The sequence below is a fragment of the Hylaeus anthracinus genome, unplaced genomic scaffold, assembly GCF_026225885.1.
Source record: "Hylaeus anthracinus isolate JK02 unplaced genomic scaffold, UHH_iyHylAnth1.0_haploid 11989, whole genome shotgun sequence".
Taxonomy (NCBI): domain Eukaryota; kingdom Metazoa; phylum Arthropoda; class Insecta; order Hymenoptera; family Colletidae; genus Hylaeus; species Hylaeus anthracinus.
The window spans coordinates 14597083-14623576 of NW_026534337.1; the positions used below are offsets into that span (position 1 = coordinate 14597083).

General features: G+C 46.1%; 2 protein-coding genes across 8 annotated transcripts in view; both read left to right on the forward strand.

Moving 5' to 3' along the window:
* The window catches only part of LOC128887472 (irregular chiasm C-roughest protein-like), a 216414-nt gene that overhangs the window by 140194 nt on the left and 49726 nt on the right, over positions 1 to 26494 (forward strand). For 3 of the 4 annotated variants that reach the window (XM_054143412.1, XM_054143410.1, XM_054143413.1), the window contains one exon: positions 25147 to 25484. In XM_054143412.1, coding sequence (XP_053999387.1) covers positions 25147 to 25484 — 338 coding nt within the window. The remainder of the gene's footprint in view (positions 1 to 25146; positions 25485 to 26494) is intronic. The other variant, XM_054143411.1, reaches the window with a different exon arrangement.
* Positions 1 to 26494, forward strand: part of LOC128887465 (MAP7 domain-containing protein 1) — a 322710-nt gene that overhangs the window by 58221 nt on the left and 237995 nt on the right. The gene's annotated exons all lie outside the window — the stretch shown is intronic.

Sequence of the window (26494 nt, forward strand, 5' to 3'; positions counted from 1 at the left end):
GCAGCCTGTTTCCGGCACGCTCGAAAATCGCGCTGCCTTCAGCACCTAGGTCCGTCGCTCTCGACTCAAGCAATCCTGGAAGATTGCGTCCGGCGTACGTCAATATTTTTCTGTGCCACAAACACCCGAGGAAGGCAGCGCGAAAGAGATACGAGAGAGGAAGATGTATCGCGAATGGAATCCACCGCCCACCATCGCCCCTTTCTATACAGATTTACGCAGCGCAAGCTGCCCGGTGTTGTTCTTCGCTCTTTGACCGGCTCGAGTTTCCTCGTCGAACGGGAGAAGACCAATTTCCAGCGGAGCTTCTTCGCCCCTGCATCAGGAGCTTAGCACGCTATCGCCCGCGGGCCTGATCTGGCTCGCAGTCTAATACTCGACGATCCTCGGGGGCTAAGAATGATTTTCAACGCGTTTCTTGCGGAGGAGGTGAATTCATCTCATCGCGTTCAGCAACCTTATCTTCGACTACCAATTTTCTTAATCTCCTGGTTACACAAACTGATATAGGATACACGTATCGACCGAACTTCGGACTGTAGCGATTGAAATTCCCGTAAAGTGGAAAAAATCATTTCGCGCGCAAAGTTCTTCCAGAGTGGTATCGGCGAACCTCGAACGCCTATCCTATTTCGAAAGGTCTCGAGTGGGGTTTTGGGCGCGCATCGCATATTTGCGGACATGATTTTGGCCCGCGCGTGTTTCTGACACGTTGTTGCATACATCTGGACCGAGTTGAAGCTTTTTTCCTATATTTTCGCAAGTTTGCGGGCCGTCGACGTTCCATGCGCGGATCCTGAAATGATTTTTGTCGAATTTAACTTCCGGGGTCATTCCGAAACTTCTCGGGAAAGTCTCGAAAATTCAAAGAATTGCTTTGGCTTGATGCGTCACGGTGGAGACGCTTGTAGAAACAGAATTAAATAAAATTTACTAATTAGAGGGAGAAAATTAGGCGGTAAATAATGTAGAATCGCGTAGAGTCGGTCGAGGGCCCGGAAGTCCTCTTGCAGTTTAAGTATTCTACCGTGTAGTCGTGTACACAAGACCGTGCCACTTCAAAGTTGAAGCACGGCGACAGGATGAGAGAAACGACGAGGGAACCGTCAGAAGAAGTAATTGCTCTTGGTAGAAACGACCAGTGGGGCGCATTTAAATGCCAAAGCGAAGAGTGATAAATTAATCGACATCGGATACAGAGTCAATTGTCCCCTTCGACGTTAACAAATGGGAGCACCGAGGGTATTATCGTTAGGCTGGGGAAAATATCGCTCGGATAAAACCCTGCGGCAGGCTTATAGAGATATATATTTAATTAGCGGCGTGGTTCGTATGTGATGGTAGAGGGCTGACGTTCCTTTCCAACCGTAAACCCTCTTGTTTCTCGCTGTTTCGTGCGCGATAGGGGGTATCGTCATCCAGAGGGTAATCCTCCGCGACGGGGACGCGTGTGGAACGTATACCTGAACACATTGTTTCCATTTCGTTCGACAAAATAGACTGTTCCCTCGCTAACGCAACGACGAACTACCTATCGGGGACCATTTGCAGGAATTTCATGTCCGATCTAGCTGGGGAAGCCATTAGAAAATCGATAACAATTGGAATTATTGCTCGGTCTATATATACCCAAATGTTAATTCCAATCGAAGTATATGGGCACTTTTTAGCGACGATAAACCTTTTAATCGTAACGATTCTTGTTACTCCGTCAAATGTTCTCGTTTTTCATTCTCTTGCGGTTTATATTGTACTTTAAACAAAGGCCCGATAAAATTTTATGCCGTTGAATTAATCGACTGTGAGTTCTAAGAGCTGGAAACTTTAATGTCGGCTTTCTCGACGCTTTCCAGGTTTACGAAAGCGATACTTCAAAAACTAACGAAGCTTCCGCTTTGTAACTTGAGCCGGTTGTAGAAAATGTGTCCGCCCGTTCCTGGTATTCGCGTTGCTCTATCACATTATTCGATAAATGTAATACTTGTAATATTTTTGTTTTATCGCTAGACGAGATGTTTTTGTTGCTTTCCGGTGTAACATCCTATCGCGGGGTATTTATTTCATCCTTCGGAAGAGAAATGATTTCTTGTTCGTTAAGACGGGAGAGATGTCTCAAAAACTAATGAATCTTCCGACTTGGAATTTTATTAGCTGGTAGAATATACGTCCGTCCATCTGTAGTACTGGAAGTAGTATCATAAACATCTGCCGCAGTTGTTTTGTTTTTAATAAGTGAAGAAGAAACTTGTTTTTCGCATTAAACCGCTGTACCGAGAATTTTATTTCATTATTCAAACGAGAGATTCTTTCTTGTTCGTTTATATGGTACGATACAATGGTCGCATGCAGTATGTTCAATTATTAATTTTAGTATCGAAATGCAAATTTTTGATTAATATAAATGGCTATCTATTTCAATGGACGTCTATTACTAGATGTGTCGTAAATAGAATTTTAAATTAAGCTCTGCCTTTAAATTAGAAAACAAACTTGATACGAAATATCGACATGTGGTGGTGGTTCTGTAAGGTGAGAGCGACCGACTTGTGAGAAACGCGTGATGTAGTGGTAAGGACAGGAGGTGCCACCACACCACAGGATTTTAAAAAATTTTATCCAATGTCATTATCAACAAAAGTGAACCACAAGCTTCTCAAAATTTGTTAATTTATTAATTCTAATTTATCACGGGACAGAATTTGGAAGACGGATGTGTATCCTGCGAAATATTTTCGTAAATCTAGACGTGTCTGGGGTAGATTACGCGTAGACACCCGCTTGTATACCAAGGGGTGCTCATACTCGAAATGAAGACACCCTAATTTCGTATTCATACGATGCAACCAGTTATATCCCTGGCAGGAGCCCGCGTCGGATCATCATCAGCCGTAGTTCGTCTAAGCTTGTCAGACGCGGGACCTGATTCGCGTCAAAGAAACCCGTTCGTGACGAGATCGGTGATTGGTAACCGATTCGCAGGGAGCCCCCTTTGCGCCGTCTCTTAATTAAACCGCGAGCCCCACTCTCGATTTGCATACATGCATAAGCACGTACATGCGTGCGCACAGAGCTGCATAATCTCCAAGTTTGGAAGATTCTCGGCGTGCCTCGTGCCTCGCCGACACATCTACGGGTGGTTCCGCGTAATCACGTGACCGTTCGAAGGTGTTCGACTTTGAACACACCGATCGCGTGGAATAGCAAATGCTTATGATTAATCGGAGAACGAAACCGTGAGAGGTAGGGAAACTTGATTCTTCTCTAACGTTCATGTTAGGTTTTCATAAAAGTAGATTCACGAAGACGAAATACAATTCTATGAAACTAAAAGTAAGGTATCGACTGGTTCCTTGGTCGAGAATCTTCGTGAAAACCGCACGGAAATTCTGCGACGTTTTCCAGGTTCCTGCTTTTCCATAGTTGGATATTCTCGTTTCTGAATAAACAATAATATTGATAATAATTCTATCTCGGAGGAACATGGAACGCGAGCATCCACGAATCGCGTACTAGAGCCATTCGAACTGAAAACCTGGAATCGATGCGAGATATCCGATGCAGAGGGGCTGAGAACGTCTGCGAACGATCGTCAAAATCACGGTGTATCCAGTGGAGCAGAAAACTCCGAACCGAGGAGACATACCAACGAGTTCTCGAGGAGATTTGTCCGGCTGGCTCCTCGCGTCATAACTTTGCGAAACGGCTAGGTCTTGAGACCAGCCTCGGGCAATATTTTCGAGGCGAGTTCGACTTTTGGTCACGGCGAATTAATCGGGTTCCTCGAGTTCGTGGCGGAGAGTCGCCCGGAACCTCTACCTGGGAGATAAATTATTTGATCGCGCGGCCAGTTTAATGGATCACCGGAATTTTTCGTCTCGATAAGCTTCGAACGGCTCCGTTGTAATTTCGGTGGTGGGCAATTGAAATTTTCGAGCGATGTAATTCGCCGAAATCGACGATCCAGAGGAACGATCCGCGACAGGGAATGATACGTTTCGATACGTTGGTCCCCAAGGACTTGGGAACCAATCTTCATACTTCAAGTTGAATTCTATGTTCCCCTTGCGATAGGAGTCCAAGAAAGCATAACGCGATCGCCCGGTTTGGATGGATAGTGGTCTGGAAGATTTCGACTCAAGCAGTCGGCGAAGTTCTCTTCCCGGTGCTGGACAGACCGAATCCACCGTGAGCTCTGCGTGTTCCTGTAGCGGACATCTGGCCGCAGATGTCGGATAAGATAAAAATACATTACACGCGCGTATATCTCGGGAAAGAGCAGCGGTTCGTCAGGCTATAGGCAACGTTAAAAGACAAAACCTGAAAAGGAGGACACACGGAGGACTTCTCCGAGAGAATCCATACGACCGTTTTATCCGCGATGAGCTCACATTCCATCGGTTTCTATGGCACTGTACACAAAGACTCTTGTCCTGTTTGTACAGTCCTCCTTCTCCGGGAACTATTTTCTGCGCCAGAAAATCCCCCACCCCTGCAACCCTCCGGAAGTGTGCTGCATGTCTATATACAAGCGGACTGATTTCTACCGGCCGATAGGTATCCGAAATTAGAAAATACCGGCACGCCCCAGCCGGAAACAATTATTTCGCGCCGAAGTCTCATGAAGTACGTGCGATGACTCGGAAGAGCCGGCTGGTCGGACCCGTGGACGAAATACCTCCACCGGCTTGCCGCGCGGTATTCTTCGTGCTCGCCTCCGTGTCTTGGATACCCCAAAGGCTGCCCGTGCGCCCTGAAATATTTACAAATTCTTTGGCTCCAACTCCCCCGAACTCCAAGACGGAGAGACAATACGCTCGAGTCTGTGTACTCTTCCTTCCGTGGATCAACTTTCTTTTGCGTACAAGGGAAGCACAGGGTCAAGAGTTTCGTTCCTCGTCGAGGATGTTTCCTACTTTCCGGATTAACCCTTAAACTGCTACTGCTAGACGGGATCGCTCAGCGTTTACTACGAGCCGGTGGCTCTCGAACTTTCAACAACGGGTTAGGATATTTAACTATCTCGTGTAGTTGATCTCTTGTTTTACATTCAATCGAGGATCCTAATTGAATTCTGTCGCGGTAAACTAACAATTTCGTATGTTTCTGAAAACTCATTAATTCGATTCCAATCAATGAAACTCCTATTACTTATGATATCGCAATTTAATAAGAAAACTCTTTCGCTTCTGAAACGTTCGATACGTACACTTTAACGGAAACCACTTAACTAAACTGTAATAATTAGCGTTGGCCGTACAACAGCGCGGGCGCAATCTACGAGCGGTAGAATGGAACAGTTTCCAAGGAAAAGGCGGTCGGCAATTAACGAGCGAGTGCTCGTACGATTTCAATAAACGAGCAGACAAGGTCTCGGTTCGATGGAGGCTAGCGTGAGCGGCCGCGCTGCAGGGTTCCGTTAAATATATTGGATCTCTGCCTCTCCTCGGCCTTAATGGTAATCTTAAATATACGATCTTCGTGCGAACTTTTCTTTTTCGCGAGGTTACGTAACGGAAACGGGGCGCAAAACCGAGCGGGGTGGTTGGGTTTATTTTAATAGGTGGCCCCGCTCGAGGTTGGAACTTTCATCGATAACATAGCCTGCTCCCGGACGGTTATAAAGTAGTTAAGTCCGCTTGTGTGATTTATGGTCGACACAGCAAATCTCATTTCGTTTCACCCTTTCTCTTACTCGCTGTATTTCTCTCTTGTAGTTTCTTTTTCGTTTTGTTCCCGACCGATAGGGGCAATACGCGAGATCGACTTGGCTCGCGACCGTGCCCGCACCCTAGGGAGCTTAATTTGGTAGCCGGGATAGATTATCAATCATTAAACAATTTTTCCTAGCGCCCGCGAAATCATAGACGGAGGCCAGGGGCGAAACGAGGTCGTTAATCATCGAACGGTCTCGGAATAAAAATGTTTCCACGCCGACGCGCGGCACACGCGACTCTCGTGAGCGCGTGCTGGCCCTTTCGCGTTCCAAATTTGAAGACAAATCGAGAACTCGCGGGAATTAAGCAGCTCGTTCCGACCGCCGCGATTAATCTCTAAGTGGAACACCGCCATTGAGGTCGAAAGAAACGTTGATGATAATCGAGAGTTGTTCCTAGCTATGACTAATACAAATATCTTGCTCATATCGCATCTTTCATCTGGGTTTCGCAAAGCTATGGAAACTTTTTAAATAGTGCGAAATGTTTAACGCCAAGGTTGTTCGATTCGTTTCCGTCTTTGGAACGATGGTTATGGGTCTATTCTGATTTACTTTGCTTCAACTCGGACAATAGTCGCGGATGTCGCGTTTGAATTTATCGGTTTATCGGTTCTTGGAATACGTTGCTTACCAGTTTGACGAACATCTTTTTGGAAAGAGTGACTTTAGAGTTTTACGTATCGTACGAGAGCATACACAATGTTCTGTTCTATAACGCTGCGCTGTTTCCCATTTTATAATGTTCATGGAAATGTTACTATGCGTTTAAGCAGTAGAAGAATGTAAAAAAATAATTGACTTGTTTCATTCGCAAAGTAGACAGACCACTTAAATCCTCGCCCTCGGTTCGCTGCAACGTTCAGCGGATGTTGTTTCTAAAAACGCGCCGGCTTTATCAGCATTTGACTTGAAAGGGAGTTATTAAAACATTTTGCTTAGATTTAATACGGTCGGGAAACGGAGTTAAGCAGCCATTTATATCGGATATTGTTACGATACATGAATGCGAAACGTTCGTTTTTATCGCGACTAATGGCGACTCTGGCCCTGCGAGTCGCTTTACACGTACCGAGAGAGCGTCGATTCAATTAGGACTAATAATCCTGTCGCTTTGAATTAAAATACATAGGACATCGCAGGAAAATTATTGATCATTTTAAATGCTTTTAATAAAGCACGTGCAAAATATCAATAGAATAAGATTCATGTTGCACGATTAGAGGTAAAGTGATTAATCCTATCAGTAGAAAAGGAAGGTCGATTACAGACGAACTCGAAGTGCCCGAGAGCGGTCGAAGTAGAAACGGTCAAGCTTTGATCAGACGCGCGTGAACGCAGCCTTCTTGAATCAGCTTATTTGCGGTAGACGCGTTCGTGGCGTTCATCCATGCGTGAAATCACTGATTCCACGCGACGATTATCATCCCTTTTGTCCAATTTTGTTCGACGTAATTAAGAGCCTAGGTCAGGCAATACAAACATTTACGTGTCGCTCGAAAAGGATCGCCGCGATTAATAATTCGCTCGAACGACAATGCGGCTTCGAATCGCGTGATAAATATTCATTAAAACGCCAGTACAGTAGTTTCACGCTCTGTTTCTGCCTCTCCCTCGCGATGAAACCGTGTGTCTGTTGAAGTCAACGGAACCATTACTATCACGTATTAATCGAACGTTTTTCGTTTGCGCTGAATGCACGTATTTCAATCAACCGATAAAACTTGTTCGTTCCCTTAACAAAAACTTGTAATCGGAGGTTTATTAAAATACCTTGCGAGCTCTACAAAGTAATTATATTTTTATTTTGGACTCGTTCACCGAATACACTTATTTCTCTTATCATCCGTCGACTGCTTATTTGCATGTACACCGAAGAAACGTTCGCGGAACACGTATATCGGAGGGTTTATACGCTTTCTATGTACAAAAAGCAAGTCTGCTCGCACGGACCAGATAACTAAGTTTATTTACATGAATTTTATACGCCGGTCTTCTCTACAGTTTTGTTTCGCCACCTCTTCCTTCTCGTTCGTTAGAGGAACTTTTTTTCGATTCGAAGACTCTCCCTCATGATTTATTCATAAATGCTCCAGAACATCTCGAGAGGTTACACGTTACGTTAAATATTTGCGAATATTCGTCGCAACAGTCGCTGGTTTTTCCACGGACAATCCGTCTGGCGTCTGGCGTTTGTTACGCGGCCATCGAGGAACGTAAATTATCTACCCGGAACATCAAAGTCCGTTTCACAGCGGAAGGGAAGGACTTCTCAGCGCGAAAAAGACGCCTAGGAGGATCAATTAAATATTCAACGACATCGTACTCGAGCCTCGCGGCCCAGAAACCGTGCAATTGACGCTGACGCGACTGGATATACCGTGGAACAACTTATTGTGGTTTCCTCTTAAAACCGAGACACTGCTAATCCGTTGCTCCGAATTGCCTAGACGAGAATGAAACTTTAACGAGGCTAGCGTGTACATATATTTCAACTGGTCAATTTTATTCTTTCTTTTGTCGTTTCGAGAAGAAAGAAGTTTGAAAACAGACACGGTGATACCGTGAAACAACTTGTCGTGGTTCGCGCTTGAAACCGAGACACTGGTAACCCACAGCTCTCTCAGTTGTTCTGGAAGCGAAAGTGGCACGCTTGGCATTACTTTTTGTCGTGAAATCGTTGCCCGTCAAGGCTTATTTTTAATTACCTGCACGATGGAACGAAAGGACAGGGGAAACGAAGAAACGAACAACTGCGAGAGCGGAGAATAGAGAGGCGGAAACCCGTTTGGCGTAATCTTTCAAAAGTCCACGAATTACGTTTTTTAATTCCCGCAGCCTCAACGATTACGTCGGGAGATACCGCCGGCGTATCTGCTTTAATTTTTATTCGCGTTTCCCGCAGGAGTTCCTCTTAACGTCGTGTCGACGAATCTCCGTAGCTCGTGCCGCGAAAACAAGTATTCTTTCATGGGGACCAGTATTCCTCGTTCCTTTCAACCATCCACGAGTCGCTGGCTTTCCTTTCTTTTCAGGAGCGAAAGGCCGTTTGGAAGTGCGCGGCAGCACTTTAAAGGGGAAATCTGGGGCACAAAAGGACGGAAAAATGTTACACGAGCGCAGAATCCTCGGACTTTATTCGTGGCATTATAAAAAGTTGGAGAGAAATGCGTGTTTCGTGCTACGTTGCTACTTGAGCCAATCTACCGCGGAATAGCGTTACGTTTTCTCTTCCACCAGCTATTAGGTCGCGTAATTGAAACTAACCCTGTACAATTCGGAAAAGTAAGGAAAAAGCAAACGAAATGGCGCAGAAATGCATGCTATAGAAGTCACAGTTTTCCACCGATGATCCAGAATGTTTGAAAGGTTTCTCTCGAAAAGGAAATCCACGCGGAAGTGTCCGATCTCCGTGTCAAAATTCCCCTGCAGTACAACCTCTCAGAGATTGTAAACAGTACAATAACGATCGTTCTTATCGCCATCCGACACGACCGAAGTCTCGCGGAAACTTGCCAGGACTTGGCGAGTAGTTCAATTAGCAATGCTAACGAAAGTTGGCGAAATAATAAACGCCGGAATCCGTATCGAATTAGGCGACGTCGGACTCGTTGACGCGTTACGAGTGTCAGCAGGGACTTTGATGATGTTGAATCTCTCGGTGCAACGATTACATCCTCTAGATCCCATCTCCTCTCCCTCTTTGGCGTCTCTCTCGGCGCGGTTCGTCGAATGGAACGAGAAATTAATAGCCGTGGCTAGTAAGCAAAATTACACACGGTATTATCTACTTTAAAAGGTGGGGCTGATTAAGAGAGCGCGCCCTCTCGACCTACTTAACTCCTTTTTTTTTTTTCAGAATAAAATAATCGTGAAATGAAAGTCGCGATGACTCGGTTATTTGAGAGTTAAATCCGCGGTCGCCGCAGGGGCCAGAAGAGCAATCGCGTTAACGGAGGCGAGTCGTTCCTCTTTCGTCCCTTTTAGCCAGCTTTCTTCGAGCTTCATTGACGCGCGCTTTTTACTGGCACGTCCTCGGGCCTTCGTCGTAGCTTGCGCCAAAGCAGAGATGGGAAAAATTCTGTACCGGAGGTGAGAATTTTGAAAAATTTCGTCTAGCTTCTAGAAATTCCGTGCAATTTTCGGCTACTTTATTTATATTTGCCAAGAAAAAAGTGTTCGACGCATCTCTGGTAGTAACGATCCGAGATATAAACGTATAATAAAATTACATCGCTGCTCTTTACCTTTCAGGTGTTACTCATTACGCCAATATTCGAGCAAAAGCTTTATCTCTGTACCGAAGGCTCGATGAAAAAACAAAAGCCTTCGCGACGCCGTTGAGTGCACGCGGCTCGTTCCGTGTATGGCGTCATTGTTCGCATAAACAAATACCGTATGGATATAATAGAAGTGCCTAGCCATCTTCGATAATGGAGGCTCTTTATCTCGCGTATACTCGAACTTCTTGTCAACGGCCAGTCGTTTCACCCAGACCCCCTCGCGGGTTTTTGTTCTTTCGCCCTTTTTGCCAGCCGACCTCTCGAGGGGACGTGTTAATCTATTACGCCGCGGCAGGATTAGGCGCGCCATCCATTCGCTTCCTGTTATCCCGTCTTTTTCATTCGGAGGGCAAAACAATCGTGCCGTGCCCCTTCTGAACCGCAAATTAAGATCGAACCACGACCCATCGCTTGTTTCTGAGCCCATCGAGATGTCGATCGCTTTACCCGCCGAACCGTGTAGCCTTTGTTTAACAAGAGCACCACGTAGCCGCGTACCCTTCCACGCGCATATTCTACCATAACTTCGTAGGTTTATAAAGGATTGAAAAATACATATTTATCTGGATTCGAACGGAACACCTTTACCGAGACATTTATTTGGACAAAAGGTTTATTCGAAATTGTTTGAATAATGGGAAACTCAGCCATGGATTAACCGCGATTCGTCGAGACGACGTTGCCGTTCCGTTCGTCGACAGTTGGAGAGTCTCCGTCGAGCCAACAAACCGTGTTTTCACGGTCCACTCGTCCGCGCGAATCTGATTATCGATATTCCGATTATTCCACTTATCGATTTAACGATGTTATTGTTTGACCAATCGTTGTTTGAACAGCGACGATGCCACCCTGAAATCGGTCGGCTGCGACCAGCGTTCGTGATCCTTCGTCCTTCACCTACTTCGGTGGTTCGTTATCGAGCTCGTTAAATAATCTCGAAAACCTCCGAGCCAGCCAATCGATCGCGTCGCGAACGTACGCGACACGCGAAAAAGAGACGTCGGGTTTATTTGCTTGTTTACGGGAAAACGGAACCGCGAACGCGACCGACTCAGACGTTTGCATACGATCGTGTAACAATAATAAGATAGAACCACCATCGTCGTACGCTTGTAGTCGCTGCGATCGAAACAATACAAAGAGGATTTATTAGCTTTGACTATTTTATCAGGGTCTTTTCATTGAAAGTTAATGCGTTACTTTTCTCAATCCCACGTACGTTCACTGTAAATTGTACGAATCTTGTCGCATAATCGTGGCACTGATATGCATATCTTAAAAACTCGTATTACACTCTTTGGTGTAATATATTATGCATGCAGTAAACGTGTACTCGAGGGGGAAACGAAAGTAATGAAAAGTACAGCTTTCGAGAAGCGGACAGATTTTCTACGTTCGCCGCTACCCTTTATATAAACTTCGTACCTGCGATGGAAGATAAAATCACGATATTGTAATGCTCGGGAAAAAATAGAGAAACGAATTAGGCATTCCAAGGTTTCCTACGTTAGATGCCGTCGAAATTACAAATGTACAAGATCTCGTTGTACCGTGCTTAACAGATTACGTTATACCTTGGTTCGCGTCGCAAGTCGTGGACTTGGACGTCGGGCTCCGTCCTCTTCAAGGTTCCACAGTAGTCGATGAACGAGAAACTCAGTGACAGAGAGGCGCGATTCCATCCATTTTTCGTCAACTTAGACGATGAGATGCAGGACATTGCGGGCAGACATCTCGTAGCCCACAGACACGACGAGATTGTAACCAGGGTTGCGGGTCACAGTGCATGATACAGGCCATCCTATGGCTTTCCCTTCAACCCTAGACGTGTAATTAATCGAAGATTAATCGAATTACCGCGTATTGCCTGCGGCGTCAGTGGCTCGGCTCGGTCGCACGATCGAAACGTCAATCGCAGAAAGGACATCGAGCTCACCATATCGCTGTTAATCGGTATGCTTTGTGTACGGACATGCGTCGATTACATCGCGACGAAGGTGTCGAGAATAAGGATTGTTGAAGCGTAGACTTGACGTCGCAAAAAAATAGACCAATTTTTGGGGAATTTTTAATCCGAAAGAGATCGTAAAAATCGAGAGAATACACGTAAAAGTTGTTGCAGGGTATTCCAAAGGGGTCGGTCCTCCAAGAAGATTTGTTTGAGCGCGCTACTCGCAAACCCCCGAAAGCTTTAACGCGGGATCTTACGCGGGAATAATAGCGTTTGCCCCAACGTTTTCGAAGATAAAGTAATTTGCAACGCAAATGGGCAAACGGGATCGTAATGGAATAACGAAGACATGATAATGGGGTGTACGTGTTTCTTGTGCACGGTGTAATACAAATGGCCGTGGCAACGAGCGGCGCGCGGGCGTTCAAACGCGAAACAAAATAATGCAGAATGCGCGATAATTTTATTTCGCCTAGAAGTATTTCATAGTTCCGGCGGGAAGGGATAAAGAAAGGGCCGCGTATCCAGCGAGGTTCCGACTCTCTTCTATCTTGTTTCGCAGGGCGCCGCGTTAAATTTTCATCTCGCTAAAAGAATTACTCGACGACGAAACGTTGCTCTGTTTCTATTCAGCCCCGCGTTTATTAAAATCACGGAAAGACGGCGTAATTATCTCGAGACAGCTTCCTCGGGCTATAAAAAAACGGGCCGGGGACACGTCTCCGCTTCTTCTCTTCTTCCCTTTCTCTGTTTCTACACACGTACGCGCGAGGTGGGATGCGCGGGACCCGTTCCAGGAATGGATTCGGTACTTAAAGGCTTAGAACGGTGCACTGGTCGAAAAAAGGACGGTTCGCGATTTCTTTTTGCGAACAACTATACGCTGTGACTAAATTCAGAAGTGACGCGACTAAAAATTTTTTAATTCGTAAATATAACGTTATTAAATACACCTATTTCACATTTCACCTGAATACACCATTTGCGGTTTGATAAATTCTCTGCTACCAATTGTTACATTTTCAGTCCTTTCAATCTATGGATTGAAAGTAGGAGTGGCCGCAAATCGATTTCGCAACGATAACCGAGAGTTAAAATATGAAATTGCAGCCAACCGTGGAATTCACCCTCGAACCAGGTCGCAGGCCGTGTCACATCCTGTACAGACTGTCCTCGAGCGGTAATGCGGCACGAATCACTTCTCCCTGCGAGCGAAATGTCGCGCCGTCGCTAATAGACAATTCCCATTTTCCCCACTTTTTCGAGCTCGCGTCGGAGGGGGTCGGGAGAGTTGAACGTGTCCGACTCTTTTCGGCGAGGAAATTTATACCCCGCGAGTTCACGATATCGATCCGCGCAGAGAAAGGTCAACCCTCTAGAAGGGGTTGGCGGCTGACAAACCCTCCGCGAGCGTTCACCTATGCGCTCACACACGCGGCGGGGTTGCGAGCGTGTCTGGTGGCGCGCGACCACGTCTGTCACGGATATTTTGATTCTCGTAATGAGACCGACTCAGTGATTAACGCGAAAGCTCCGACGACGAGTGCTCCGGTCGGAGGGCGTCGTGTTTGCCACTCTTCGCCGGTTTTCCGCGCGTGTTTCGCGCCAGACGACGCCGCCGTTTAAATATAAATTAACCAGATCGATCGCGCGCCACGCCGTTCAACGGGTTCGTGGAAAGAAATTCAATTCCAGCCGTTCGCGATAATTCAAGGGGAACGGGGCACATTTAGATCGGAGATGGACGAAACTTTGTTGCAATTATGTCGAGGTTTTTCGTGTATGATGTACACGGTTATAAATTACGGTTAATAATTGATAGAACGTAAAAGTTCTAGAATAACATCGTTAGAAAGGATTAAAAATTCGCGAGGATCAGACTGCAGCTAGTGCACCGGCAGTTGTCTAGGTTCACGGGTTATTCGCGAGTATGAATAATCGACCAGGGTCTCGAAAATAGTCGATTCGTGGCCGAGCGTGGACCGTTTCCGTACACACACCTTTAAGTGGCCGGCCAACCTTCTCTCCTCGGAACGATCATTCCATCGCGGCTCAAATATTGAATTTACATGGTCGTCTCGTTTCTGCATTGCAGATGTATGCGCTCCAGGGATGTGAACCGCGGGACGTACATATGTACGTACGTATGTATAACACGTACGCCGTTCTTATGTAAAGACAGACGCCCACGGGCGAAGTTAGCGCACACCGTAGACGCGTTTACTGCCTCCTCGCGACGAAACCGCGATTCTCGTTGTATCAACTTGCGTCCAATGAAATCTGATTCGCGAAACGAATTCCCCCGCCGTTGTGCGACTTAATTCCGTTGCGAAAATGCTCTCCACGAGCTGACAAGAACCGCTCCTTCAGCGGTTAACCGGTGTACGCTCGCCAGGATTGCATCTTCCAACGGATCTAATCGGAACGCGGGGTCTTACTGTAATTCTATCATAGTTTCCGAAATTAAAATTTTGTTTCGTGCACGGTGACTAAGTAACGAGACGCTGAGATTGCGTAGCAAGTCTTCGTCAACGGCTTTCTACATTTTTCAACGTATTTCTCTTCCTTTCTCGGGCTACATGTACCGCGACGGTATCTCACCTTCCTGCGTCCAATACCAGAAAATCCCTCACAGTCTTGATAATTTCGAAAAGCGAGTTAGACGAGGGCGATGGGAATCCTCTGGCAGCCCAGGTAACTCGATTGGTTAGAGCAATCGTCTGGCAAACGAAAGATCGAGATTCGAGTTTCCCTGTTCAGGAAATTAAGCGTCGATCGAGCTGCTCTTCGTCTTATCGCACCGGGGACGACAAAGAGCGCAAAGGCACGGGAGCGCTATTTCGCAGTCATCTCTATGCAACCGCTCCAATTATCAGAACGGGAAATCTTGAATAACTCTACGCTTTCTTCCATCCCTCTGCCAGTTTCCTTTTTATCCCGTACGCTTCAGGAAGCAGCCAGCGTCCTGGGAAAGGATTCGCGAGCAACGATTTGCTCGCTCGGCGATCCCGTCACGGTTACAGAACTTTAAATCAACCAGAGAATCCTGGATCCGCAAGACTAGAACCTTCTCGTAGCGAGACAGCTAACGTGCTGTCACGGAGCATAACTTTGATGTTGCTCGCGTCTTGTGCGGGGATTGGCCCGTTTTCGTGCGATGGTCGCGTTCGAATAAAGCTGAGTTTCTACATGCACGGATTATTGGATTCCTCTAAGAACTATATTACAAGTACGATAACTATTACTTTCGAAGACTCGACTAGTCTCTAAAAAGCTTCTGCTCAGCTGGAGCAACAATTTCGCCAGTCGAATCGACGTCTTTTTCCTCTGCAAGCAAACTGTGGCGCCGATAAGGTTTGCATGTGGAAACCCTGCATAAAGGAAAGGATACAGGACGCAATTCGTAGGGAGAATATGTTTTCTTCAGCATGAGAGGGACACGTGACACGTTTAAGCCGATGGCATCCGCGAGGAACGAACCATGGGATCAGACCAACATTGCCTTGTATCTTGTTCCGAAAAAGTGGCTTGAAGCGACCATCTGGATAAAACACGGACCGCGGTCTTGCGTCCGGATTTAATTCCATCTGCGCCGCTTGCACGTAATTCAATCGGACGAAGAGGACCTTAGACGTTTTTGCGACATTCGCGCAGACGGACGTTGTCGCTGTGCTGCTTAAGCACCTTGGCAGCTGTAACATCGTAACAAGTATCCGACTCGGATCTAGATTCTCGATGGCCGGAGAAGACGGTGCATTGGATGGCGCTGTAAGCTTGGGATTCTTGAGCAACTCCAGATATCGAGTGAAAAAACTAAAGCGCGTGGATTCTTCAGATGCTTGAATAATACAGGGATCAGGTGGCATACCGTGTCAACAAGAAATAGATGAAAAGGAGTTCTAATAATATTTTGGAATCGAAGCAGGATTCGGAATACTGCGAACTCTCTGCGGGGCCTCGACCAGTATCAACCATCGAATAGAGAATGCATTAAACTGTCAACAACGCGTACAAATACGCACGAAGCACAACCACGGCTGAATATTTCATAGCTCGCTCGTACGCTTCGACTTCAAACGCGAAAAAAAAGCACCTTTCCCGTTCTATTTCTGGTATCGATTCGTCGTCGGAGGAGCGATTTCACCGTGAGAGAAGATCGGACAACATCCAGCTCGTCGCTTTGTGTCCTCAACGCGTGTAAACGTCAACGCATCAACTGCAACGGAAACAAAGTGCGCGCAGAGCCCGTGGGCGAGCAGCGTTTCGGTTGCTCCTTCGTTCTACTCGTTTATAGATTCCATAAAAATAGTTCGCAGCCGGTGGAGCCGCTACTGGATCTCACGCGAGTTTCTACAACAGCCGACAGTTAAATAAACAACGACAGCGTTTGACTGGTGGCGGTGGAACATCGTGCGGCGTAAGTATCGCGGTGTTTCCGGTGCAATTGCTGCAGGAATAGCGCGACCAACTGGAATGGTGGACCACAGGGCTCGATGTTAGTTCCTGTATCAACATTAGGTTGTCCATTGTTCGTAGGATATTTTCTACTCGATGTCTTCGCGATTTTAGGTCTTTTAAATTTATCTAGATGTACTTACATCGTAGATAATTTACGCGTGAGGAATAATTCTCGAATGTCGATTGGACGCTCCGTCCCACCTCTGACCCTAACTCTAGATCTCGAGTTCTCATGCACGGAGCATCGTGGTTTCGGTGTATCTGACGCAGTAAGCGCGACTCATGCGTCAGTTTCCCATTGTGAAGCCCGTACGTAGCCACACACGACCGATGTTGATTGTTGTGTGAGCACACAATGCGTCCGCGTTGCAACAGCCAGAGCCACCGCATCCAGCCAGGTCAGGGTAACCAGGGACAGGCTTGACAGTTTTCGTCGCGCCATGAATACCGATACGGACAAACATGCTTCGGGAAAACGGCTACGCGATAATAAATCAATTTTCCCGGCGACACACGCGCCTCGGGACTCGGATCGAGAAAAAGGAGCCTAGTGAAATTCTTGGCATATGGAGGAATTAACGATCGAGAAATTGTTGATATAGAAATCAACGAACTGTAAATAAGTGTCTCTATCTCGAGAAACTTCTTTTAAACGCGACGGCCCTTCACTCTCGTTCTTTTCCGTCTCTATCTTCCCGCGTAAGAAGGATTCAGTCCTCGAAAATAAATAAATCAATTCTCGACCGGGCGAAATTCGCAAAGAATCGAGGCTCCGAAGCGGTAGGAAGCAAAACACGACAGCCCCGGTTGACCCAGTTCCGTCGCGCTTATCCCGTGCACCCTTGAAGAACTCCTTGGAGGTTAATAGATATTTAATCGAAATCCGTCGAACCGATTATGGATTATTGGCCCGAGAAGAAGTCGTCGACTCGATAAAAATGATATATTCGAAGTGGTTCAACCTACTTGGGCGCATTTTTCGCGCGTCAGCTGCTTGCTTCCGAGTTCCCTGGTTCGGAATTCGAAGAGGCGAGCGCGGGTGGTAGACAAGAAAGTACTAATGGGTACGTCAAGGGGTCTGCCTGGTTTGAAGCCTTGAAAACTTGGTAAAAAATGCAGATCATTTTTAGAGAACTCCGATATCAATCCTTTATTGGACTGAACTATACGCATATTTATTTATGTTCTACCGAGCCATGAGAATTTTTACGAAATATGAATTTGACGAAGTACGAAATTAATTTTGCCGAGGTAATGCAATGTCTGCGTAAATATTTATACCTTCTGAAAAATATTCGTGTCTCCCAGCTGGACAGGCCTTTCATGAGCGTTTAACTCAATTTTGAGGTTGACATCGAAGCATAATTCGTTCATCTGTCTGTTCGTGTCGAGTCCGTCGTGCTTTCGGAACCAATAAAAAATTAGGCGATATCGAGCTTGCAGTTCCCCGAGAGACACGCGACGAAAGGAGATACCAGGGACGTTGCGATTACTGGAACTGTACGATCGGGTGAATTTATTCATCGGATTATTCAAATTGAAAGGCGTACGGTACAGAGATATTACGATTTCGCAGTTATCGGAGCCTGGCGAGCACGATGGCGTAGCGAACCAGCGTCGAGCGCTCCGAGGGCTAGGGAGCCCCGTGTTTGTCTCCCGTTCGAAGGGGCCATTATCGTGATTGACGTTTATATAAAAACAGGAAGATCTCCCGTTTAGATCCCGTAAGAGCAATTCCAGCCGCGGATAACTGCGTTTCCTCCGAGCGCCTGCAGACTATTCAGACATTTATGACCGATGGAGTCGACTGTATTTTATTTCCACTCGTGCCAAGCTGTAACGAACGTTTCCAACCAGTAAGTGGTCAAATGCACGTGCACTCTCTTCAATTAGAAGCTGAAATCGCATTAAAATAGACAGTAAATGAACTCTTGTGTGACATATATATCTTTCACGCGAAATATGTAGGTAGTTTTAGAATCAAATACAGTAGTAAAAGTTATCGAAGATCGCAAACAACTAGTTCCTTTCTCACGCGCCACCGACATCGGTACGTTCTACGTGCTGCAAATGATATGAACGCGTCGTTAAGTGGGCGACGGCCTTAACCCTAGGCTGATTCTCCGTATCGAACAACGTCCGCTTGGCCCCGTGCACGTAAGCTTGACGTTTCCAGAAGCCCCGACCCCGGGGACTCGTATCTTCGATACTGGGTCAACACGATGACAAATTGATCAGAGACGCTGTGTCTCGTCGCGACTCTTCGACGATAGGGGACTTGTACAATCGACGACCTGGCCCGCTTCGCGCGTTCGATTTTCACCCCTGTCAAATGCAGTTAGGTACAGTCTCGACAGTCTCGACAGTCTCCACGCGGAAAAACGCGTTACATAATTCCAGTCCAGAAAGCTACATTGCTTCAGAACTGTTTAAGCCGATCCTCTGAGCTACGTTTGAAAATAAGGAGTGTTGTTTTTAATACAATATTCTATTTTAATTCTAAGCGAATACAGCAAGTCCACTGAATATTTTCGAGTGGTTGTTCCTCTGCTATTCAGGACTTCGCGATGGATACGTAAGCCGATTATTTGAACCGTTACTGATTCCTCTCGCTTCGCGAATATTAGTCCAAGTCAATCTGCATGCTTCCATACGGTATTAACGCCCGGCAGGAAAAGAGGATTTCCACCGCAGCAAGATTTAGCTTACATGTCTAATTGAATATTATGAACGGAGTACTATCGACCTGGAAGTGTAATTATCGTATTTCAAAGAAGATGCGTATCGCGCGAACGGGACTGTGCTATAGAAGAAGTCAAAGGCAGCTGAAAGCATGCCACATCGATGATCACGCGCACGCATCAGCGTTTAACTTAAACATTTTGACTCTTCCAGGTACACAGACTCTCTCAGAGTGGCCGGACTCGGAAACTCAATGGCGCTAATTAAGGAACGCGTTTTTCTTTTTCTATCCTGAGAATAGTCAGAATTGCAACGACTCGTGTAAGCAACCACGCGACAAACGAGTGCGTTTGTTCGTACGCGAGCGGCCTATGTGGAGTGCGCGCGGATAATTGCCGCGGCATTCAGGTGTAATTGTTCGAACGATCAGCCGACAATTAATTATCGCGAGCTCTCCGCCGAGCCGCGTCGTTTTATCGGTGGAGCATGATCTACGTACGGTTACACGGCACGATGCCCGATAGGATGGACCAGTGCGGCGCGAAACGCATCGTTGGGAGGACGCGCGCCGCAAAACCGCGCGAAATTTCAACACACGGTGGCGATAAAAAGCAAAGGGGGCGTGTGATCGAATCAATTGATACTGGAGATCGTCTGGTGCGCGCATACCCGATTCGATGACACGCAATCGTCGAGGGATCGTGTTCCGACGGGACAGCGACGCACTATCTTCTTTACGCGTCGCGTTCGAATTTTTTTTATTGCCGTTCCCCGCCCCCAGCTCGTCCCGGGAGGGATAACAAACGTTTGCGTTCCTTTCTTTGCCCAGCATTACTTTTTAACGACGCGTTGAATCGTCCGTTTTTGCCCCATCATCGTCGTGTTTTCATTTCGCAGACCATATATCATTGCATACCGACTATAACGGTATCGCGACCATTAGAAAATATTAAAGTATGGGAAACGCACTTTGTACCTCTCGTAGGTCCCTTGCGAACAATTTTAAGAGGGTGCCGTCACTGGATGGTTCGTGCCTTCCACCTTTAATTGTCCGTTAGTTTAAAACATAGCCTCCACCGCAATATTTCGCCGTGATAAATTTTTGTTTAACAACTCAACGATTATAACGGAGTTTCGGAGGTGTAACGAACGTACGCGAGCCGTTGTATCGGCTCGGGTAGTTACGGTTAAAAATCGTTGATTTGCGAGCCGTCGTTCCGCAGATTGGGACACCGATGGAACACGCGTCGGAGAAAAATACTGCCGGTCGGACCATAAATTTCCAAAATTTTTTGACTCTCCCAATCCCACCCGGGAATATTTACCGCGCCATCGGGATACAACGTAATTCCTGAAATATAATGTTCGACCAGTCCAAGTAACGCACCGAGTGTTGGCGAAACTCGGGATTGAAATTAATGAAGCTTATCATTCACTGCTACACGTCGAGGAAAAAATAAGACTGTAAACTGCGAGTGAACGAGCAAAGGTATTTACAACATTTAACCTCGATTAACCACCAGCTGCGCGAACGAAGCAAGTTAATAAGAAAGACAAAAATCAAATACGCGTAGATTTGTAATAAAATTTCAACGCTGTAAGTTGTAATATTGCGCGCATCTTAAATTCATTTTTTAATTGAATAGGAAAGTGTTCCTTATTCTCTTACATACAGATGCCAAGTGGAGTGGCACTTGACGTGAAATATTAGTTCGTGAAAACAAATAGTCTTGTAAATTTAAAATATCGAGAAACGCTCGTGTTCTGCCGGTTCAATTGAATTTTCATCGATCTCGATAACAACGAAACACCGAATTTCACCTTCCGCTGTTAACGGACTATTTCACATTTCGCCCGCAGGCTGATTCTCGGAGGTAGCTTATTTACAAGGGAAAAATATAAACCCGGAAGGGAAATTTTACACGAGGTCGACGGAATTCGAAGGTTCCATGACTCCACGGGCTGCAGCTATTCCAAATATCAGCCATAACGAGAAAGAATTCGTCCATATTTCGGATAGGACAGTGCAGGAGGCCAAAAATCTGATCGATGCCAAGCGACATTCTCAATTTTCCCTCTAGTCCAGCTATTTCACAAAACGAAAATTAAATTCATTCGTGACTTCAGCACGGTATGAATGACACGTACCATTATTGCAGATATTAACACGATATTCATAGCATTTTTATTCATTTTTGTACATCTGGTGTTTTCAAGCGAACTCCTCGATTGCGCAATTCGTCGGAGTTGTTCACGCCAATTCGTAATAGAGTAAAAACTTGCTCCGTCTGCGTATCTCGATCTGTATGGGTTCAGAAAAATACATCTTTGTTACTCCTTCGTCGAGTAATCGATATCGTTTGCTGATGCATTGGAAAACACGTGATACTCCCCAGCAGTGTAGAAAACACGATATATTTATTTATTTTTCTTTACCTAACGTCTTCTGTACGTCGCAAACAAAGGAGGATATCAACGAGGAAAAATATAAGAGAATAGAACGCTGACTGAAACGTCCGACTCGGTACGATGGATACTTGATTGATCTTGATATTCACTTACGCTGATAATCCAAGTCCTAAGGTCCAAGTTCACTCGGTTTCCTAGCTAAAACAAAAGTTCCCTAACTCGCGAGGGGATAGGAAAGCCGGAGTAGTCCAAAAATATCCCCGTGGCGGTATAAACTTTTCTATCTCGGAACGCTCCAGTGGTATATCTCACAAGTGTGATTGCTCTTCCCTTTATTGCCAGCCGGGAGGTCACCAGGGCAAGGTGTGTTCCTCTCGTTGCTCTCGTTCCTGGTAACGACGGGGAACAAGTTCCTAAAGCGCGAAGCCCAGGTGAGCGCGCGTTAAAGTGCTGCTATCGATTCGAGCCGCAAAGCCGCAGCCGATCCAGGCATTTGTCAAACGACGACAGGAAACGTGGCCCACATAGGACACGCCGTCGACCCGGACGCGTTTCGAAGTTTCCGAGACGCATGGTACGTAGGAGCCGTGGCGAATGGTAGCGGGGGCACAAGCGCAATTATTATTACGGCCATTACTCGTGTACACCATTGAAATGGTTCGTTCGGTAGCGGAGCAGCCGGGGTTATTATCCTATTGAGCTCGTAAGAAGCAGCCGGCCACGATGTGGTACGAGCATCTTACGACATCCTCCCTTTGTCGAGCAACGGAACACGCCGCGACAAGAACCGCCTGACTCGTCTGCGTTCAACTTCGCGGATCCGTAAGAAGCATACCCGCGACGTGTATGTAAAGAGTAAGGAGCGAACGAGCAACGACGAGCCTCGCTAAGCGTACACGTCCATGGCATCCAGAACTTTGAGACGGAAGTTACACCGAAGCCGTTTCTCGAAAACAGATTCCATTCTCCTCGCTGAGCTCACGTATATATTAATTATTTACTTAATTAGCGTAGAGTTTGTTATCACTTGGACGAGCAGCATTTGTTTGCGTTATCTATTATGGGAATAAATGCGCACTCATCGAGTAGATGAAGAGACCAGACGAGGCGCGGAACGACTCCGAGCGTCGGTAGAACGAATGAAAGTTAATTGAGAGGTCGATGAAACGATTAAGATGGTGGTTCGTCGCCTGACTGTTGCTCTTCTTGGCCGGCGAACGCGTTCGCGTTTCGCTGCGAGTGTACAGGGTCGGGAGATCATGAAACTGCTGCGTAAATCGCGACGTGGAGGATCGATGATGTTTAATTAGAATCAACTTCGTCTCCATTGCAGGCTTTAAGCAAAAATAATTTCTTTTCGCGGGAGAGGATATCGATTATGTTCCACGTTGGAAGAGACTGTTCATCGTACTTGGTCGAGTAGCCGTTGCTAATGAGTTAAAAATTAATGTTTAAAAATAAGATAAAAATTATATTTTTGAATGAACAAATTACAAGTATACATGTCATTTATGTCACGTATTGTCGCATCCCTCTATCGTGTTTTTGTTCGTCTATTATCGAAATAAGCTCTCTGTTTTGAGCGAGACGCGTATCGAGCCAGAGAGCACACTTAGCGAGTTGGATTCTTCGGTTACTCGAGAAACGAGTTTCTTTGCGACGTAGAATATTCTGTATCGATCACGTTGCCCAGGGCCACGAATGTAATTGTTGCAGGAACGACGAGGGAGAGAGAAGAAACGATCAGTGTTTTATTAAAGTATTTCTCGATCGTTCAGCGTCCCGCTTGGGTCCTTGGGGTCGCTCCTCGACAACAAGATCGGCCCCTTTGTCCTCGTAAAGCGTCGGACGTAATAATTGCCGGCAGCGAGTGTATTTTTCGCTGCAACGACAAAACAGCATTACCCTCGTAAAAAAAAAGGATCTCTGGTTCGCTCATAATGGCGGCATCACGTGCGCTACCGGCTGTACGCTTCTGGAGCGCAATAATAAATTGCGCTGCTCCGGCTATAGTTTTATCGTCTCCATTTACGGCGACGACTTCTTGGCCTCCGCACTCGTTTCCGAATCCGATGAGACCGTAAAGATTAATGAGGACGACCCGAAGGTAAACGACGGAGTCACGCGCAGAATTGAGAAACACTTGGAGAAACAAAAGGAAAAATTCAAAAGGCGTTTTTGTATTGTTGCAAGTCAATTATCCTAAGACGATTTAACTTTCCGTCGCGAAACAGTTTGCAACGTAACGAATATTTTACCTGCATCGACACGTCGAATGATTTTCCTCCGAAGAAAAACGAACCAGCTGGTTTTAGCATGCTCAGGTGTACACGCCCCTCGCGTTACGAACTCGACACCCTTAACGACACCAGGAATATTATTACGCTCGCCGTAAGTGCGCTACGAGCGTCGCAGTTTTAGCGTCGCCTTTATTTCGCGTTTAGATTCTATAATTCGATCGTCGACCTCGCGCCTCGCCTTCGGTTTCGATCGACACGCTTCGCCGCAATAATTCACGGTGCCGTGTTGCGCGCGCGCGCGCGCGGGTACATGCCCATAAACACGGACGCCGTTACCCAGAGATTTGTACACCTTCAGGATTCATGGTGATCCTTAATTGTGCCCCCATGCTTCAAGAGATGTATCTCCAGCGCGAAACGCGAGAAAATTGCTGGAAGGATTTGTTGGATCGCTGGCCTTTTGGAAGTTATGAGTGAGCGAAGACGGATATGCACGATGTGCTCCGTCATCACATCTGATTTTACATTCGTCTAGTATCATTATCGCATCATTGAACAGTGTCAAGTTATGGAGAGTAATTTCTTTCTTGCCTTGATACGTGTCGATTCGTGTCTGTTATAATTTGGCAAACGTGCTTTATCGTACATGAGTTAATTAATCTTAACCGTCGAGCCAACATTAATTTAGGAAACGTTGATTAGTAGAAATGATACGTTGGGGCGATCGCCTACAGCGTATTAAGAGGAAAACGGTCTCTAACGAATGATTAATCATCCGATAGCGTGTTGGTTTCTATTTGTAAATGCAGGTGAGGGAGTGCTCGATCACACCTACATGCGTTCCGCAGGCCATAACGAACCGTTTTTATTATTTTCGTTCGAGGAAAGCTTCCTGATCATAGCGCGCGTAATTCCTGAAATTCTCGGTTCCCACTGCACCGTCAATGTAATTATACGTTAAGCTTTATGCAGTTAATTAATTTATCGGTATATTTCCTCAATCCGAAGGGATTAAATCGTGAACTGCATCCTCAGATCAGCGAACGTGATCATTTCCCTTCATTGCCAGTATAATCTTTACGACTACTGTGATCGCCACTATTTCATCTGAAATATTTGACGACTTCAAGCACCTCGACTGTTATACTATCCTTAATTGAAATTTTTATAAACCACTTTATATTTAAGATGAGACGTATTTTCCTGCGAAAACTGAGGGGCAGAAAAAGAAAATCCATATTCCTACTCATGAAACCGCTGAATTTTTCCAATTTTATGTTTCCTTGATTCCACGTAACTTGGAAAACGATCGACATAACGATAACACTTAAACGACGCTGGTTCCATTAAAATCGGTTCCGTGTTTCTTGCCACATGAATTAACACTTTCGTAACCTGTTTCGTTTTCAGCAGGAGAACGAGGATCACGGGGCGATCGACTTCGCCAATAATCTGGGTCTCGTTGCTACTGACGCTGGGAACGAGGACAACGTCCGCCGCGAACATGACGAACGTGTCACCCTTGGCTTCCACTATGAGACCGATCACGACCACGGAAGTAGTTTATCAGCGATTCGCGATCGAGCCGATGGATCAAACCGCGGTGATTGGTAGCCGAGTCACGCTTCCTTGCCGAGTCCTTGATCAGAAGGGACCCGTTCAGTGGACAAAGGACGACTTCGGTTTGGGAGCCGTCAGGAATCTCACGGGATACGAGCGATACGCCATGATCGGCAGCGACGAGGAAGGTAAGTCGAATAGAAAGCTCGCCTTATTGCGCGGTGGACCCGTTGATTCAAGTTTTTCTTTCGTGAGGAAACCTTCGAAAGGCACCCAAGTCATCATCGAAATTCTAAATTTTTTTAAATATTTCACGATTGATAACTTCGTTGATTTCTCGGCATTTGCAACAATGTCACATTCGAACAATTAGATAAACCATGTCTTTGAAGATCCGCGACAATCCTTACATCCCATGTCTCTCCATGTCTTCTTCCAAAGGCACCGATTCGAGGTACACGGATTTTGTGTCGCGTGTCTTTGCCGCGTGCTTCAAAGAGTTCGTTGTTACTTTTTTTTTTAAGGACGTCTCCCTTCGAACCTTTGCCCTCGCGCTGCTTCCAATCTGCAAAGTTTCAGTCGACGCGGAATTCATTTTCGCGAGCTGTCTGTTGCACGACGCGGACGAAAGAGGGGCCACGCCATTCCTGTTTTTCAATATTCCGTCGCGAAGCTTTCCGGCGCGTTTAGATTACACCGTGTCCTTAAGGAAAGGTACCTCTGTAGACGTTGCTGGAATTGTTTTCGCCCATGCTCGCACAAACCTTTCCCGCTGGTTCTTCGAGTCGCTCGCAATATCGCAGAAAACGCGAATAAACGGCGATACTGATGAACGCTGAAAACCAGCGACTCGCGTAATGGGGCATACAATTAGGAAGAAATCCGGGATCAGGTTTCCTAGCTTGCTTTCAACCAGAGATTGGCGGAATTTTATTTCGTAGCAGGTAAGTCTGGAAAACATTTTATTCGAAAAGTTTACACCATTAAACGGTACACAGGCAAACTTTTATTCGTTGAACGTGAAACGGTAGTTGACTGTGTAATTCAAAGTACAACTTTTACGCGGAGCCTTTGAAGCAAACTGATTTCGATTCGATATATACAGACGCGGACTGGCTGAAAATGAGAACGGTTTAATAACCGCGGAAAATTGATTCGTTTCCTTCGATGTGCGCCAATTATCTGTCAAGGTCAATGA